Below are 17,974 nucleotides of genomic sequence, written 5' to 3'. Positions count from 1 at the left end.
GCAGGGGTAGCTATTCCGGGGGACTCCACCATAGGATCCATCTCCACCTTCCCCGCTTCCCGCTGACTTTCAGGTCCTCCGGTTTCCAATGCTGACTGTAAGGAAGTCAGCAAGCTGTGGTTTCCATCCGGGGTCAGGGGTGAGACCTGCAGCGCCGCCGGAGACATCAATTCCGGCGCTTCCTGTGCGTCTGAGGGCGTCCCCGACATCATCCCGGGACGCGGAGGAACTCCGGGCCCAAAGGGGCTAAGCGAAACGTCGCCTTCCAAGACCGAGGTCTGCCCTCCTCGGTCAGCGGATGCGCCCTCTCCAACTGGGACGACATAAGATGTTATTGCCGTTTGCCGAGTCAGTGAAGTGGAAGAGGAGGCAGGAAGCACACTCCTCTGCTTACCCCTGCGCTTAGGCATAGCAGGTAAATTTCTATAAGAAAGAGTTGAAAAATTGAAAAAAAATGCCAAACAGAGCAGGAGCCACTTGGTAGCTCGACTCACTCCGACGCCATCTTGATTCCTTCTCTTTTGCTTTATACCTTAACCACCATGGACCCCTGAGGAAGGCGTGTCATCTGAAACACGGACCTTGTCGGGTCCCTTGGTTGGCTATAAGGTTGTATATGTTACTGCATTTACTAATAAACAACGCCTGCATCTTGTACATTGTCTGCAGTCTGTTTGTTGTTCTCTGGTTGCTGTTTACTGCAGACTACGTTGGATTTTCTTTCTCCCTTTTGTGCAAAAGAAAGGGAAGCCATGAATATATATTCATCAGTTTTTGATCAAGTCGTTTGTTTTGATTTGAAGACATACAATGAGAATTTTGTATTCAAAATTTAACACAAAAATTGATTAATATGAATATTCAATCAATTTTTGATCTTTGTTGTTTCAGTTTTGAACATATACAATGAGACTATACACAATGAGAATCTTGTATATAAAGTTATTTGATGACATCATCATGCTATGATTTACATCATTATATTTTTAACGTCATTTTGTTGGTGTTTCAGTCCTATAAGTATAGAGAATATCGTCAAGTTTGGTTAGCTCCTTAATGAAGCAGTTGTTTCAAGACATTTTGTAGAAGGTGGTTTTCTTCAGTCACAAATTGTCCCCGAGGCAAAAGATTAAAACAAGGCTTCGTTGAACTTTGAGATCAAAATGAGGCTTGGTTGAACTTTGAGAACAGCCAGCAGCCAGGTAAGTTTTTATATTTTTCAGTGTGGTTTTTTTTTTTTAGCAGCACATTGTATGAATACATTTCATATGTGCATTTATTTTTGCCACTTTGAGAACTTATATATTTCAGAAAGAGTCTGTTATGTTTGCATAAAAAGACACCGATAGATAAGTACAGTTTTTGTAATTATTTAAAGAACTCAGTTTTAGGTGTTTATATAAAATAGAAGAGACAGCATTTGTGATGTAACTGTGCTTGTATTTAAGAGTTTTCTTTGCGATGCAGCTCTTATAGAGCAGTGTTTACCACCAAGGTTACTGAAGTTCTCTCTTCATTATACAGGTCTCCCTCCATATTCAAGGGTTCGGCATTTGCAACTTTGGCTACTCATGAGTGTTCCACCCTCCCCAAACAGATGCAGTTCCCCTGTTCCATTTTTAGTTCTTCCTCCTCACCTGCTCAATTGCAGTCATGCTGCACACTTTTTTTTTTTTTTTTTTTACATTAAAACTGATGCACCAACTCTCACTGTATACTCTCTCCAAACTGCTGTCATCACTGTGGGGACTGGCTTTCAAATATAAGGGATGAAAGTTGTTCACGAAATTATGGTATCCATGAGAGGACTGCACACCTAACCCCTGTGAATATGGAGTGAGACCTGTAGTTGTAAGTGGTAGGTTTATCAGAATATTTTCATCCAAGTTTATGTCAAGGAGTGTTGGTAGCCTTTTAAAGAGAACAACTGCTCCACTTTATAAATTCCCTACCAAAATTAAATCTGAGTTGGACATAATGTATGGTGATGTGCTCCTTCATTTTCAATGGTGAAAGCATGGGCTGCCAAGTTTAAACAAGGCTAGACAAGCACTGTTAATGAAGAACTTTCTAGAGGTCCAAAAATAGCAATAATAGATGCCATCACATTGACGTCCGTGCATGTGCAAAGGCCCTCCAGACAGTGCCCTGAGTCGCCAATGGGGGTGGGGTTCTGGAAGGGAAGAGGCACAGAGATGCGCTGAGGAGGAGAGGTGTTAGCTGACTGCTTACAGCAAGCATGTCAAACTCATGGCCCACACAAAACATCTTTGCAGCCCAGCTAATGTAATCCAGTAAGTCACAACTAGAGTCGCAAAATTTCTCCCGCAATCCATCAGCGCCGAGCAGTTGCCTATCTAAGCCAGTCGAAAACAGTGATAGAACGTACAAGTATAACCATTTGCTTATTCTTATTAAGTACTATGGTGTGGATGCCTTTGGTACCCAAGACAAGTTTGTGCCTATAGTCATAACGCACCATTCCCCCCAGTAATACTAGCAGCGAATCAGACGATAATACCTATCACGCCATTAGTCTTATTGACTTGCTTAGTGCGCCTAACAGGAAATATTTTGCCTTTAGAGTACAATAAAATACGAGTATAGGTTTATTTATGTTACACTTATTAATTTGTGCAATTATTCTGTGTCTGGTAAGATTTAAGAAAAGATATTGATTTTTATTGAAATGTTTTATTTTTTTGTGTTAATGATTACTCATTTATTTCAGCTTTTTGTATTCAGTAGTCTATTGAAACCAAGTGGTAGTTAAACTAAACAAAAAGATTGCTGATGAACATCGAAATTTCCAAGAAAAGTGGGAACTGGAGTATTTTTGTTGTGAAGTAAAAGATAAAATGATTTGCTTGATATGTAATAATGCTATTAGTGTGCCAAAGTTATATTTATTCATTCCATTTTCTATACCGTACTCCCAGGAGAGCTCAGAACGGTTTACATGAATTTGTTCAGGTACTCAAGCATTTCCCCCCTCTGTCCCGGTGGGTTCACATTCTATCTAATGTACCTGGGACAATTGGGGGGGGGGGGGGGGGAGATTAAGTGACTTGCCCAGGGTCACAATGAGCAGCGTGGGTTTGAACCTACAATCTCAGGGTACTGAAACTGTAGCTTTTAACCACTGCACCACACACGAAGGATTAATGAGAAAAGAAAAGTTGAACAAGCTCAAGTTGGGATGAAAACCTCCAACAGTTTACTAAAGTGTCACATGAAGATGAAGCAGCGGTGTATGCAAGCTACGCCTTATCGGAGTTGATAGTTAAACACTCAAAAAACCTTTTACCGAAGATGATTTCACCAAGGAATGTCTAATTAAAGCTGCAGAAATTGTTTGTCCTGGAAGTATGAAGGTTTTTCAAATGAACAATCTTTGTCTTGAAATAGTTGCAGAAAGAATTACTGATTTGGCCGGCAATTTAAGTGATCAGATCAAAGCAAAATCATCTAGTTTTGAAGCTTTTTCCATTGCCTGCGACAAGAGTATGGACATTGGGGCATAGCTCAATTAGCTGCGTTTCTTCGTGCTTGCGACACGAATTTCAACATGAATTATTGGAACTAGTACCGATGCGTGGTACTACGCAATGGCAACAGGAAGTTGCAAGTCAGCTGACGCCGGCACCTCTCTTCAAACCCAGAGTGTGAGATCGGGTACAAGACTGCGGGCCGCAAAATAGCACCTGGGGAGCCACATGTGGTCCATGGGCCGCGAGTTTGAGATCACTGCTCTAGACCATGTACTGTGGCTGTTGAAGGAGTCTTGCTGCCGCAGACGACATCATTCTGCACCGCAGAAATGCCTATAGATGTTGTGCTGGAATTAACATGGCTCCTGTTCATTTTCCAGTGCTAAAGGTCAGGTATCAGCTTATACACTTCCCTTACTAAAAGGCACTTTATCCTCCCTGTGTCTTAAGGCAGGTACAAGGAAAGAAAAATCACCAGAATCATAGAAAACTAGGGAGGGAAGGAGAAAAGAAACTGAAAAAAAACAAAAAAAACTTAAGGATTCTTACAAACCGCACTCAGAAGGCCTCATAAGACCTACTGCCAAACAGATGGGCACCTTCAACACTGAGGGCCACAGGATCAAGTCTTGGAACTGACTCAATTACAGATTAGTCTATGGATCTTTACCCCAAAAGCAAAATCAGGGCACTAGATTTTGAGACCAGAGACCAGTCTGCACCCAGAGAGACAGGACATACAAGAGAAATCCCACTGCACCAGTGCAAGGCTTCATCACTTCTTACATTGGTGATGTAGTCACAAAGTCAGTGTTCTTGCTGCCATGCTGGGGAGCATAACCCACTTATCTTAACTAGTCTGGCAGGATAAGGAAGTGGAGATGTTCACCACAGATATGAAGCTGGATGTTTAAACCTTGCAAATATGAAGCTTGATAAAGGTCTTCCTGATTGGAGAAATTCTAAAAAAAAAAAAAAAAAAAAAAGTATTGATTTTTCTATAAAAACCAGTAAAAGTGTTTTTTGGAATATTAGGGGTAGTTCTTCAGCTCTGTTGCATTCCCTTTGCACTATAACCAACGTATCTGTTTTTTTCAATTGTTTTTCCACAATTGATTATCAAGCATTTCTGAAATATACTGTTTGAGAATGATCAAGGATTCCTTTGCTTATACATTTTGAAAAGCAATTCACCTTTGAAAAAAAGACACCATCTTCCAGCAGAAGAAAGGGGATGAGAGAAAGCATAAATAAATCAGTAAAGGAAACTAGGACCAAGAAATACCAAAGAGGATTACTTTATATTCCCTGGAAAGAGAATTCATTCCTCACCATTACTGTAGTTACAACCTGCAGCTTTCAGAATTTCTCCCATATTCTTAAGAGCCTGTTGGATTAAGAATAAACATTGTTTTAGCAGGACCCAAAGCTGTAGCATATGTATTACAAGCTCACAATTCAGCTGAGTGCTCAAGTTAAAAATTTTATAAGGAAGGGGAAGAGGAAGAGGGAGAATGCATCACTAGTATTTTCAGCTTGTATTCTGAACTGATTTGACAAACAAAATCTTCATAGGACACCCTTCCCCCCCCCAAAAAAAAAAAAAAAAAAAAAAAAGATTAGATTGCAATGTTTTCCTACAAAGCATCAGGGCATAAGATGCATCTTGAAGCTACAAAAGTCTTGAATTCTATTCCTGGGGCTGGGATGGTAAAGGAAAGACTAGGCTCTTACCTCGATAATCTTCTTTCTAGTACACATACGCTCTATTCCTCAACCTGTGGGTAGTCAAGCTCTTCTCGCGAGAACCCTTGTAGGGAGCTTCATTTGGAATCTTTTTGCTCTTCCTCCTTACCTCTGGGCTGCCCTTCAACTTATCAGTCTGTAAAAAAGCAGAATAGGGAGGGCATGGGGACACTCCACCAAGAAACATAGCAACAAGCAGAATAGGGAGGGCATGGGGACACTCCACCAAGAAACATAGCAACAAGCATATAACAGATAACCAAATTCAAATAGTCAAACCTCTGTTAGCGAGTAACCCGGTTTGCGAATGTTTTGCAAGACGATCAAAACACTCAGCAAACTTTTGACTCGCAAACCGAGTGTTGACTCGATTTGCGAGCACCCCCCCCCACCACGATAACCGGCACCCCCCCCCGCCCGAACAACTTAAACTTACCACCCTCCCACCCGTCTAGTGCAGGCACAGATCGTGTGCCTAGAAGATCTTCCGGCTTCTGCCTGCCTTGAGCATGCATCTGTGCATGCTCAAGGACTTCTAATTCTCCCTCTCGCCTGCGCTAGCCAGGGGGGGGGGGGGAGAATGAATCAAAGCGAGTTTCCATTATTTTCTATGGGGAAACTCGCTTTGATAAACGAGCATTTTGGATTATGCTCCTGGAACGGATTATGCTCGTAATCCAAGGTACCACTGTATTTGCAATACATAACAAGGTGAAAACCAAAGAAGTCATCAACTTGAATGCAAACTGCACTAAAATACTCCTGCAGGAATTCTGCATAAAATTGCAGTGTCATCCCCTTTCCCGTGCAGAATCTTGGACGTACTGGAGGGGTGGGGGGGGGCAGGGGACGGTCCACTCTGGTTGCAGCCCATAAAGGGGTGCTCTCTGAGGGCCGGCATCATGAACTTCTTCCGGCAGCAGCAGCATTCACAGTTTGCTACTTTTTCCGGCTTTGGGTCTTCCTCTCTGCCGGGTCCTGCCTACTAACTGTTTCAGCAAAGTGGCGAAACAGGTTCCTGTCAGTTCACACACAGTTTGGAGATGTTTGTCATCTCATGCTATTGAGTCTAGTTAACATCTAAGCAGGCATATCATTGAAGATTGCTAGCATTTCATGGCTATAGGGAGTGTTGCACCCAATGGAATTTTTTAATGTGATGGAGTGCTAGGAGAGCCCAAGCCATTTTTTTGAATTTCTCTGCTTTAATCTCTCCCTTTGCGTTAATACTGTGTGCCAATGGTATAAAATTTACAAGAGATCTCATTTGGATATAAATGTTTGTTTTGCCAAAGGTTTTTTCACTTTTTATTTAAAAAAAAAAAAAAAATTCCCAAATGGGATCACATATTGAGAAGTAAAATATTTTTAAAAATTAAAAATTTATATATTTGAAAATTCTTGAAGGTTTTTTTTAGGATTAAATAAAGATATCAATCCGTTGATAACCAATCAACAGTCAACTAGTCTATGGTTTGGATTTCTGAGATCCTTTTCCCTTAAATTTTGAACATATCACTACTAAGGGCTTCTTCTACCAAACTGTGTTAGCAGTTTGTTGCGCGGTGAGCCACACTGCTCCTGACGCTCATAGAGTTCCTGGGCACCATCAGGAATGGTGCACTTCTTGCAGCAGACATAAGTGCGCCCTTGCCCAGGGGACTACTTCCATGGTTGCAGTCATCGACCCCAGAACATGCAAGTACTGCCAGACAAATGGAACAGGCTAGCTCTGAACTCCCGTTTCTGATGCAGCAGCTTTTCTTTGCAGGCTTCCGGAAGGAATATTTTGTTTTCTCCCCCATCTCTAACTGGACTCCCAGATATTCCAGGCTCTGCACTGGTTCTAGGTGGCTCTTCCAGAGTTGACTATCCAGCCAAACTTCTGCAGCAACTGGATCACTCAGTGAACCACTAGTATGCCCTTGGATTCGCACTGGGCTCTGATTAACCAATTGTCCAGGTATGGATGAACTTGCTCGTACTCGTAGATGAGCTGCAACCACCACCATCACTTTGGTGAAGGTCCTTGGTGAGGTGGCCAGCCCAAAGGACCAGCTGTGAACTGGAAGTGTTGATACAACACATGGAACTTCAAATACTTCCTGTGGTCTGGAAAAATGTGCATATGCAGATAGGTCCCAGTCAAATCCAGGGTGCCAAGAAACTCCCCTGGTGCCACTGATACAATCACCGACCACACCATCTCCTTCAGAAATGTGGTAATTTGAAGGCTGCATTCACCACTTTGAGTCTAGAATTGGCCTCCAGTCTTCGGAGCCTCTCTTAGACCCGATGACGTATATCAAGTATCTGCCGGAGCCCGAATCTACCTCTGGTACAGGCTCTATGGCTCCCAGATCTAGCAATCTTTGCACTGTCACTCTGACTTTGGCCACTTTTTCTGGATTCCCTGCTGGGGAGTCTGATTAAAAAAAAAAAAAAAAAAAGTCCACTTGTGTTGCTCTCCAGGTCAAATCTGAACTTTTTTCCTGTTCCTTGGACTGACTGGGTGCTAACTCCCCCCCCCCCCCCGAGGGACCAAAGGAGGCTAAACCAATGACTTCTGCTCCCCCATATACTGTGCGGCACGTGAAACACAGGTGCTCCTCAGACTGCCATCCACTACAAATGAGGCATGAAGCCAAAGTATCCTGACCCGAGTCCATCCTACCTGTTTTTAAGCAAGGTCTTTTGAGGCAGATAGAGACTTTTAAATTCAAATTCAAATCAGGAAATCCAAGATGGCCACAGCAGCAGTGATTTTAGTGCCAGAAATGCCCTGGGGAGCCACATTGAAAAATAAAAAAAAATAGAGATTTGGGGCTTTTAGGGCCGTAGCAGTAGTGATTTTAGTGCCAAAAACGCCCTGGCGAGTAACATTGAAAAAATAAAAAAACAATGATTTGGGGATTTTAGAAATGGGGGAACCTATCTCAAACTCTAGAATTCCTAAAAAACAACCCAAAAACAACTCAATCAGTTTTGGAGGACACCCTCCCGATTTGGTTTGTCAGCATGTCACTCATTGTGCCATGCTGTGTGCTGGGAGCTGCAAGAATGGAAACTGCATAGAGCTTATAGGGAGAACCTCTGCCTCAACAATCCTGGAATCCGAACTGCTCGTGTATTCAGACTGCCTCTTGAGCCCAACACACTGGCCAGAGACCTGAACCCCCCCCCCACCAGATCAAGCGCATGCAAACAAGGGGGGGGGGAAGTCTGTTGACCCCAATCCTAGAAAAAGCCACCATGGAGCCAAGCAGACTGCGAACAAGCCCACTGCGGATGAACCTGGGGTGAGCCCTGCTCCCAAGGGAACAGTTCCTGAGCAAAAAACACTTTGTGCAGGCTGTCCAAAAAGTGCACTGCAAAGTAGTCTGCCCCTTGGAAGCAGACTCTCGACATCAGAGTCTACGCTCTCCTGCAGCCAGAGCTGTCCCACAAGAAGGCTCCTCTGAAGCACCTTGCAAATTTATCAGATCTCCCCCAATTTAAATGAAAATACATACAAGCAAAAAAGACAAGCTTCTACTGTCTCACTTGTAGTAAGACAGCTGAGGAGTTTAAGGACAGTGCAGAAATAAGGGAGAAAGAGCAAAAAGAATGCAAATGAAGCTCACTACAAGAATTCTTGTGAGAAGAGGTCGAGTACTCACATGCTCAGGAATAGTGTCTGTCATACTAGAACGGAGCATTCACAACATTTGTGAGGAGAGCATCTTACTTATTCATTAAGATAGACATCTAGGGGTCAGATTCAGAGATCAACTTCCTGCATTGTGACCTCTTGTCAAGGATTACTTCTGAAATGACCAAGCAAAGCTAATGTTGAACCCAGTGGTTCTCAAATCAGTCTTTGGAATACATCTAACCATTCTAGTTTTTGGAATATCCGCAATGAATATGGGTATCTTAAAAAATCATACAGGCTGGACGGGCTCTTAGGAAAATCTGCTTAGTACTAATATACAGTGGTGCCTCGCATAACGGACGCCTCGCAGAGCGAACGCTGCGCACAACGAACTTTATGTCTTGATCCGTACAACGAACTTCGTTTCACACAATGAAGTCGCCCGAGCTGCATCCTTCCGCGCAGGCACTGCGCTTAACTGCCCTCTCTCCGCCTGGTTCCCTCTTGCCCCCCCGACTCACCGACACGATCGGGGCAAAAAGGAGCCCAAGCCCTCTTGCCCCGCCGATTCCCCAACTCCCCACACAATATCGGGCCAGGAGGGAGCCCAAGTCCTCCTGGCCACGGCGACCCCCTAACCCCACCCTGCACTACATTACGGGCAGGAGGGATCCCAGGCCCTCCTGCCCTCGACGCAAACCCCCCCTCCCCCCAACGACCGCCCCCCCCCCCAAGAACCTCCGACCGCCCCCCCAGCTGACCCGCGACCCCCCTGGCCGACCCCCACGACACCCCCAACCCCCTTCCCCGTACCTTTCTGTAGTTGGCCGGACAGACGGGAGCCAAACCCGCCTGTCCGGCAGGCAGCCAACGACGGAATGAGGCTGGATTGGCCCATCCGTCCCAAAGCTCCGCCTACTGGTGGGGCCTAAGGCGCCTGGGCCAATCAGAATAGGCCCGGGAGCCTTAGGTCCCTCCTGGGGGCGGGGCCTGAGGCACATGGGCCCAACCCGACCATGTGCCTCAGGCCCTGCCCCCAGGAGGGACCTAAGGCTCCCGGGCCTATTCTGATTGGCCCAGGCGCCTTAGGCCCCACCAGTAGGCGGAGCTTTGGGACGGATGGGCCAATCCAGCCTCATTCCGTCGTTGGCTGCCTGCCGGACAGGCGGGTTTGGCTCCCGTCTGTCCGGCCAACTACAGAAAGGTACGGGGAAGGGGGTTGGGGATGTCGTGGGGGTCAGCCAGGGGGGTCGCGGGTCGGCTGGGGGGGCGGTCGGAGGTTCTTGGGGGGGGGGGCGGTCGTTGGGGGGAGGGGGGGTTTGCGTCGAGGGCAGGAGGGCCTGGGATCCCTCCTGCCCGTAATGTAGTGCAGGGTGGGGTTAGGGGGTCGCCGTGGCCAGGAGGACTTGGGCTCCCTCCTGGCCCGATATTGTCGGGGAGTTGGGGGGTCGCCGTGGCCAGGAGGACTTGGGCTCCCTCCTGGCCCGATATTGTCGGGGAGTTGGGGAATCGGCGGGGCAAGAGGGCTTGGGCTCCCTTTTGCCCCGATCGTGTCGGGGAGTCGGGGGGGCAAGAGGGCTTGAGCTCCCTCTTGCCCCGATCGTGTCGGGGAGTCGGGGGGGCAAGAGGGCTTGAGCTCCCTCTTGCCCCGATCGTGTCGGGGAGTCGGGGGGGCAAGAGGGCTTGAGCTCCCTCTTGCCCCGATCGTGTCGGGGAGTCGGGGGGGGCAAGAGGGCTTGAGCTCCCTCTTGCCCCGATCGTGTCGGGGAGTCGGGGGGGGGCAAGAGGGCTTGAGCTCCCTCTTGCCCCGATCGTGTCGGGGGTGCCAGGGACCACACGGAGTCACCCACCGTACCACCCGATTCGGGTAAGCGCAGGTATCGGTGGGTGGCTTATTTGCGGGGGGGTGCCTTATTTTACATTTTTTTCTAAAAAGGGGGGGCTGTCTTATTTGATGGCCCTGCCTTATCATCGGGGAAACACGGTAGAAAAAAAAAAAAAAAATGAACAGTTAAGTCCCAGTTTTTGCCGCTGAGACTCTGCCCTCTCACTGTAAAATTAGACTCTACTTAAGTCTGTCTTTAAATTTAAAAAATGTGTGTTGTTTTAAAAAACAATTATGTTTTTAGATGTATCTAAATAAAAATAATAACCAAAAATTTATCTTTTTTTATGTCATCTTAGCATATTTTATGCTACAGAACGAATTATTTTTTTTAACATGTATTGTTATGGGAAAACGCGTTTCACATAACGAACTTTTCGCATAACAAACTTGCTCCTGGAACGAATTAAGTTCGTTGTGTGAGGCACCACTGTATATGCATCCTGCACAAAAGGAATTAGCATTTTTTGAAATGTTACGACTACTATTTGAAGAGTTAACTATAAACAGTAAGACATTCTTTTGAGATTATATTTTCCATAAACCAATTATAATTAGGGACTAAAGGACATCACCTTCATAAATGCCCTACCCTTAAAAACTGCCAATAGAATCAACTTCTTACCTGTTTAGCTTCCTCCAACACACCACCAGATACGAGCTGTCCAGATGCAGGGTCCATGCCTAACTGTCCAGAAATATACATTGTCTTCTCTACCACCACAGCTTGGCTGAAAGTTGGAGATAGTCATTAAAGAAGAAGAAAAGGGAATGGGATTTGAATACTGCTTTATTTGTGGTTATTTATTGGTAGAGGGGAGAATTCTGCTGAAATGCTGAAAATCTAAATTATAAATTATATAAATTATGAAATAAAGAAAACTAAACAATAGAAGTAAGCTTTTGCCATGTTGGGAAGAATGAGGAATTGAACCCCAGTGAGTTATGATACTCAGGGGGAGGGGGGTTGAAATCTCATAGGCACTAGGCAAGAGTTTGTTTGCAACGTGACTGAAAATTGGTATTGTGTTACACTGATCAGAACGTGCACCAATTAAGAGAAGATGGCTTATTTGTAGTTACACATTCAAAGTGGTTTACATATATACAGGTATTTATTGTGTAGCTGTGCTAATGGGGGGATTAAAGTGACTTGCCCAGGATCACAAGGAGCAGTGCCTCAGGGTGCTCAGGCCACAAAAAGTGCCAACAGACGATAAAGCTCAGTTTCAGCCGAGGAGATCTTACTTTCCTGTAGATGTTCAGTTTTCAATTCTTATGCAGCAATGATTGTGATCATTTTATAAGTTAAATTGGCTTCTATAATGCTACTCTGTATATAAGACAACATGAGAGTTAAGATGCTTCTCAGCTAAACTAAACTAAACTAAACCTTAAGCTTATATACCGCATCTTCTCTTTAAATATAGAGCTCAACACGGTTTACAAAAATTAAAAGGGAATTACAGTGGGAGTTGGCTTTACAAAAGAATATATTGCTCTATATAATTAAATCCAATAGCCAAAGAAACTGCCCAACAGGTCCCTCTGTTCTTCTCTGACTGAATCTGCTCATATGTTATAAAAGACAATAATTAAACTGTAATGTATAAAGCAGTGGTCTCAAACTCAAATCCATTGCAGGGCCACATTTTGGATTTGTAGATCAGTGTTCTCCCTAGGGCCTTTTAGCCAGACGCTCCGCCCGGCTAATTTAGATGACCGCCCAGCTATCATCCACTGTGAATTCTGCTGCCGCCGCCGCTGCTGCTCAACACCAAAAAAACAAAACAAAACACGGCTTGGAGATTTCACATCTTAGCCCGTAGCGAACTTATGCTCCAGGGCTCTAATGTGTGCGTGCTGGCTTCCCTTCTCTTCCCTCCGAAACCAGAAGTTATGTCCGGGGGGAGGGGGGAAGGGAAGCCGGCACACACACGTTAGAGCCCCGAAGCATGCATTCGCTACGGGCCAAGTCAGGAGACAGGTCAGTGAAGCTTACAATTTGCTGTTCTTGCTGCCGGGTCCTACCTACTTTCTGTTTCCGCGAAGGCAGGACCTGGCAACATTTCTCCCAATATGTCGATCGTGATCTTGGGCCGATCAGCCTTCCTCTCCCCGACGTCAATTCTGCCGTCGGAGAGGAAGTTCTGGCCAGCCAATCGCTGCCTGGTTGGACCGGAACTTCCTCTCCAGCAGCAGAATTGACGTCGGGGAGAGGAATGCTGGTCGGCCCAAAGCAGGGAGAGCTTGGGCGGTGGTGGCTTTGGGGCCTGTTCCCTGATGGCAGCGGCAGTGGCTTGGGGGAGGGCAGGAAGAAAGAAAGAAATAGGGCAGGCAGGGAGACAAAAGGAAAGAAGAGAAACAGAAAAAAATAAAGGGGGCATGAAGAGAGAAAGAAAGAAAGAGCAGGGGAGAGAGGAAGAAAAAGTTGGGGGAGGGAATGAGGTCTGGAGGAGAGGAAGCATACAGGCTGAAAGAAGGGAAGAAAGATTGGATGCACAGTCAGAAGAAGAAAGTGCAACCAGAGACTCATGAAATCACCAGACAAGATAGGAAAAATGATTTTATTTTTAATTTAGTGATCAAAATGTGTCTTAATTTATATCTGCTGTCTATATTTTATACTATGGTCCCCTTTTACTAAACCGCAATAGCGGTTTTTAGCACAGGGAGCATATGAGCGTCGAGAGCAGCACTGAGCATTCAGCGCAGCTCCCTGCGCTAAAAACTGCTATCATGGTTTAGTAAAAAGGGAGGAGAGTATTTGTCTATTTTTGTATGGTTGTTACTGAGGTGACAGTGCATAGAGTCATCTGCCTTGACCTCTTTGAAAAAAACCCCGGAATATAAATGATAATTAACATTTTCTCTGCATACAGTGTGCTTTGTGTTTTTAAAAAATTTTATTGTTGGTAGATTATATTGACTTGGTCATTTTAAAAGTAGCTCGCAAGCCCAAAAAGTGTGGGCACCCCTGCTCTAGAACATCGCTCCTTAGTTTTATCAAGTGGTGCAGTGAGGGGCCAGCACTTTACATCTTATCACCTCATTCTTTCTATTTTCTCCTCATGTACAGCACAGTTCTTTATTCTAAGCAGCTCTGGCACTAATAGTACTACGGGTGCCTTATGCTACTTTCACTACCACTTGCAGTCAGGTTCGGCATTTTATCATGGTTTTGGTTTTTTATTTAGTTTTTCACCAGTATTTTCATTTATTTATTAAAGCAGCATTTTTTAACAGCCTGATGCCCCTCCCCTATCAGTGTGCATTCAATCCACTGCAGACACTTTTTTGGCGCCTCTTTCAACTGATCAAATATCATAGCTCCACTGTCACGTGTTCACATTTATTCTGCGTACGAGTTTCTCATTAGTGCAGAGACTTTTTCGGTAAGTCCAATTTACTCTCCCTTTTTTAATTTCGAATACTGTGGTTTTATTCTTTGGTTTTAATAGAAGCTCATTTAAACAATAATTTAGATTTTTCCCAGGTTTCACTTTTCATCTATCCGGTCATCTTGTCTGAGCTACTATCGGCTTATGTTTTCAAGATACACTCTGTATTATCAGCTGTTATTTCCCATACGTTTACTTTTGCCCTGTTTCGGTCTATATAGTCTAGGCATACTGTTTGTAACCAGCCATCATTTTAAGCATGTATATGCCCTATTTTAAGGGGGGGTTAAGTTCTTTTAGCATGTTATTTCATTAATTCTGAGTTTGTTGTTACAATATGTTGTTCTTGGTTTTTAGTTTACACATTATTTATTCTTTTCTATGACGTTTGCATCGCAATTTTACTCAAAAGTTTAAATAGGTATCCATATTCAAGTTTCATCACGGTGCTCTGGTTTTGGCTCCAGTATTTATCACTTCCATCCACCAGGTCTGGCTATCCGTTACCGTCTCATATTTTAAAGACTCACTCGTTAGAATTAGCGGTGATCCACATGTTTCTTCATAATGGACATGTCCGATTTTAGCATTTGAATCGTAGTACTATGAGTTTGGTCTTTTCTGGTTTCCTTTCTATAATCTGCTTTTCGTCTGGAGTCTTGAGTTTAGAATTACATTTTATGACATTTTTGTGGTTATAATTGTACGACATGTCTAAATTGGTCAAGTTATCCATTCTTTTTATTATTTTTTGTCCCCTTATACAGTGGCAGACTGCCCCCGGTGGCAGACTGCCAGCCCTTGGGGGGTACACAGCCGGCTGGATCCAGAACCTTCCGAGATGCTCTAAATGGCACCTGCACCTCAGCGTGGCTGCCGTACTTATTCTGAAACAGAGTCTGCAGCCGCACTGAAGTGCAGGAAGTTCCCGCGATGACAGCATTTGCCGCCTCTGCCTCCGGAAGACATAAGTGACGGAAGGGGTGGACCGGCAGCTGCAGTCATTGCGGAACCTTGCCGCAACTCCCTGCTTCTGCCGGCCCACCCCCTCCAACGTCACTTACTTCTTCCGGAGGCAGAGGCAACAGAAGCAGTCATCATGGGACCTTGCTGGTTTGGAGGGAGAGAGGAGCATAGAAGGGTGGTGGAGGGAGAAAAAGGGGGTCAGGGTGGTATGGAACGGTGATGGAGGGAGAGAAAGGGGGCAGATGCTGATGAAATTGGTGTGCAGGGAAAGGAGAGAGAGACATAAGGGGGAAGGATACTGGATGGAATTGGGTTGAGGGAAAGAAAGGGGGCAGGATACTGATGGAAGTGGGGGGGAAGGGAGAGGAGAGAGTGAAATGCCAGACCATGGGGGTGTGGGAGAGGGAAGGAAAGAAGAGGAGAGAGATGCCAGACCATTGGAGGAGGGAAGGGAAGAAGATAGATGCCAGAATAATAGGGGTGAAGGGAGAGATGGAAGTGGAATACAAGGAGAAAAGATGCCATATAGATGGAGCAGAGAGAGTTTAGACAGTGGATGAAAGGAAGATAGTGACAAGACTATGAGGAAAGCAGAAACCAGAGAAGACAATGTAGAAAAAAATTCTATTTAGTTATTTTTTTGATTTAGGGGAGATGCATCACTGTTTCTGTGGTGTTGCATTGTATGCAGAGTCCAGCTTCTTGGTGGTTCAATTTAATCTTTGTCTACGTTTTTCTATTTATCCCCCTTTTACAAAATTGTAGAGCGTTTTTTTAGCACTGGCCATGGTGGTAATTGCTCAGAATTCTATGAGAGTCTGAGCTGTTACCACCATGGCTAAAAACCACATTACAGTTTTGTAAAGGGAGAGGGGTTAGTTTGCGATTACATATTCCATACTAGGCAAAGGTGTTTTCTGTGTTCAAAAAGACATGGTTTTCTGTTAGGATTGATCTGTACAAGTCTGGCTTGTTTAGTTTTACAATGGGTGTATTGATGTACTGCTCACTGCAGTATGTAAGATGTTGCCTTTTCCTAGGTACACTCTTGTGTAAAGTGTGGATTGTTACTAAAAATCATATTTTTCATACAGATGGTGGGAGGGTGTCAAAATATGATGGGCCCCGGGTGTCACATATGCTAGGTACACCACTGCCTTTATAGTTTATATCTAATCCACAAGCCTGCTTTTCAGACCTACAGGGTATGTATCCCTCCGATTCATGACAATTTCACTTCTCATATTATCTTATCCATTCTTTTTATTATACAACTGCCCAGATAAGCATCATTCTTTGACATGATTGGACCTTGAAAACTAACGGCAACAGTGTTCTCCCCAGAAATTTTTTCAAGCCATGAAAAACATTTGCTGCATTTAGTGTGCCGGAGTTAAAAAAGTTTGAGAGACGCTGCTCTATACCATTTGAAAGAGGGCAAACATCTAATTATTCACTTCTAGAATTGGATAATTCTTAAATTTAATAAAAATATTATGGAACAAGTATCAAACTTTAAGAAAGGCAGTCATATTGAGCTTTGGAAAATAACTAATAATAATTAACTAATACAAATAGTACACATTTAGGGCTCCTTTTACTAAGCTGTGATAGCGGTTTTAACGTGTGCTTAGCTCGCGCAGAATTGCTGCATGCGCTGGTGTTAGTTCTAGCCATGTAGCACAGCAATTCTGCAAGCGCTAAAAATGCTATTGCAGCTTAGTAAAAGGAGCCCTTAATTTTCCCCACCACCAAATTTCCCCGTCCCACCCCACCGGCTTCTTTTTTATGCCACCCGGCTGGAAAAAATTTTGGGGGAGAACACTGTAGGTACTTGGAGGGCCTCAGAAAAAAATAGTTAATATCTTATTAAAAAAATGACAATTTTGCATGAGGTAAAACTCTTTATAGCAGGGGTGATCAACCTTTTGGCTTCCCTGGGCCACACTGGCCAAAAAAAAAAAAAAAAAAAGTTTTGGGGCCTCGCAAATGCTGCAGCAAGGCAGAGGAGGGAGCAGGCAAGACGGTAAACACCCGGGGACAGCAGAGGAAAACATTGCATCGCCCTCGACCGGGGCCGCACACAATACTTCATGGGGCCGCTGTGGCCCTTGGGCCGCAGGTTGGACACCCCTGCTTTATAGTTTATAAATCTTTCCTTTTAGCTAAGTCTTAATAATAATATTGTAATTTATAGCAAAAGACAAATGATCAAGAAACTGTTTTATTTTACTTTTGTGATTAAGATAAACATACCGAGGTCCTCAAAATAGTACCTGGCGGGCCGCGAGTTTGAGACCACTGGTATAAAGGAATGAACATTACCATTGAATAGTAAAACACATTAAATAAAAGCAATAGCTTGAACATTAGTGGAACTCAATAATCTCTTGAGATTCTGTTTACAAACTGATTCTGAACCCGTAGTAGGACCGGCAGAGAAGTCTTAGCTATGGAGAGGACCATGAAGCAAAAGGCAAAACAGGTGCATCAGAATTTATTGGGTGAGGAGTTCAGCATACCATTCCTATCTACTGGAAAAGATATTATCAAGGTAAGAACCGGATATATTTTTCCAGTGCAACAGGAATGGTATGCCGAACCTTAGGAATGTACCTAAGCAGTCCCCAAAGTCCCAGGTGGGAGAGATAAGCCTGCTCATTGAGAATCCAAAAGCGCAATCCTCGTGCGCTGCCACATTCACCTTATATAATTTAGTGAAAGTGTTTAGGGAAGACCATGTCGCAGATCTATCTTGAGTTGGGCACGGTTTATAGACTATGCATAGCTTCCATTCCTACAATTAAAGTTTAAGTGCAGCTATTTACACAACTAAAACTTGGTATAAATA

General features: G+C 44.3%; 1 protein-coding gene across 1 annotated transcript in view; it reads right to left on the bottom strand.

Moving 5' to 3' along the window:
- RIDA (reactive intermediate imine deaminase A homolog) overlaps nt 1-17,974 on the bottom strand; it is a 65,691-nt gene that overhangs the window by 31,793 nt on the left and 15,924 nt on the right. Inside the window, exons 2-3 of the mRNA XM_033934547.1 lie at nt 11,382-11,487; nt 4,824-4,878 (exon numbers count right to left, since the gene is read on the bottom strand). Coding sequence (XP_033790438.1) covers nt 4,824-4,878; nt 11,382-11,487 — 161 coding nt within the window. The remainder of the gene's footprint in view (nt 1-4,823; nt 4,879-11,381; nt 11,488-17,974) is intronic.

This window comes from Geotrypetes seraphini, chromosome 2 (genome assembly GCF_902459505.1).
Source record: "Geotrypetes seraphini chromosome 2, aGeoSer1.1, whole genome shotgun sequence".
NCBI classification, from domain to species: Eukaryota; Metazoa; Chordata; class Amphibia; order Gymnophiona; family Dermophiidae; genus Geotrypetes; species Geotrypetes seraphini.
The sequence above is the reverse complement of the archived record's forward strand: the minus strand, read 5'-3'. Positions and strand labels throughout refer to the sequence as shown.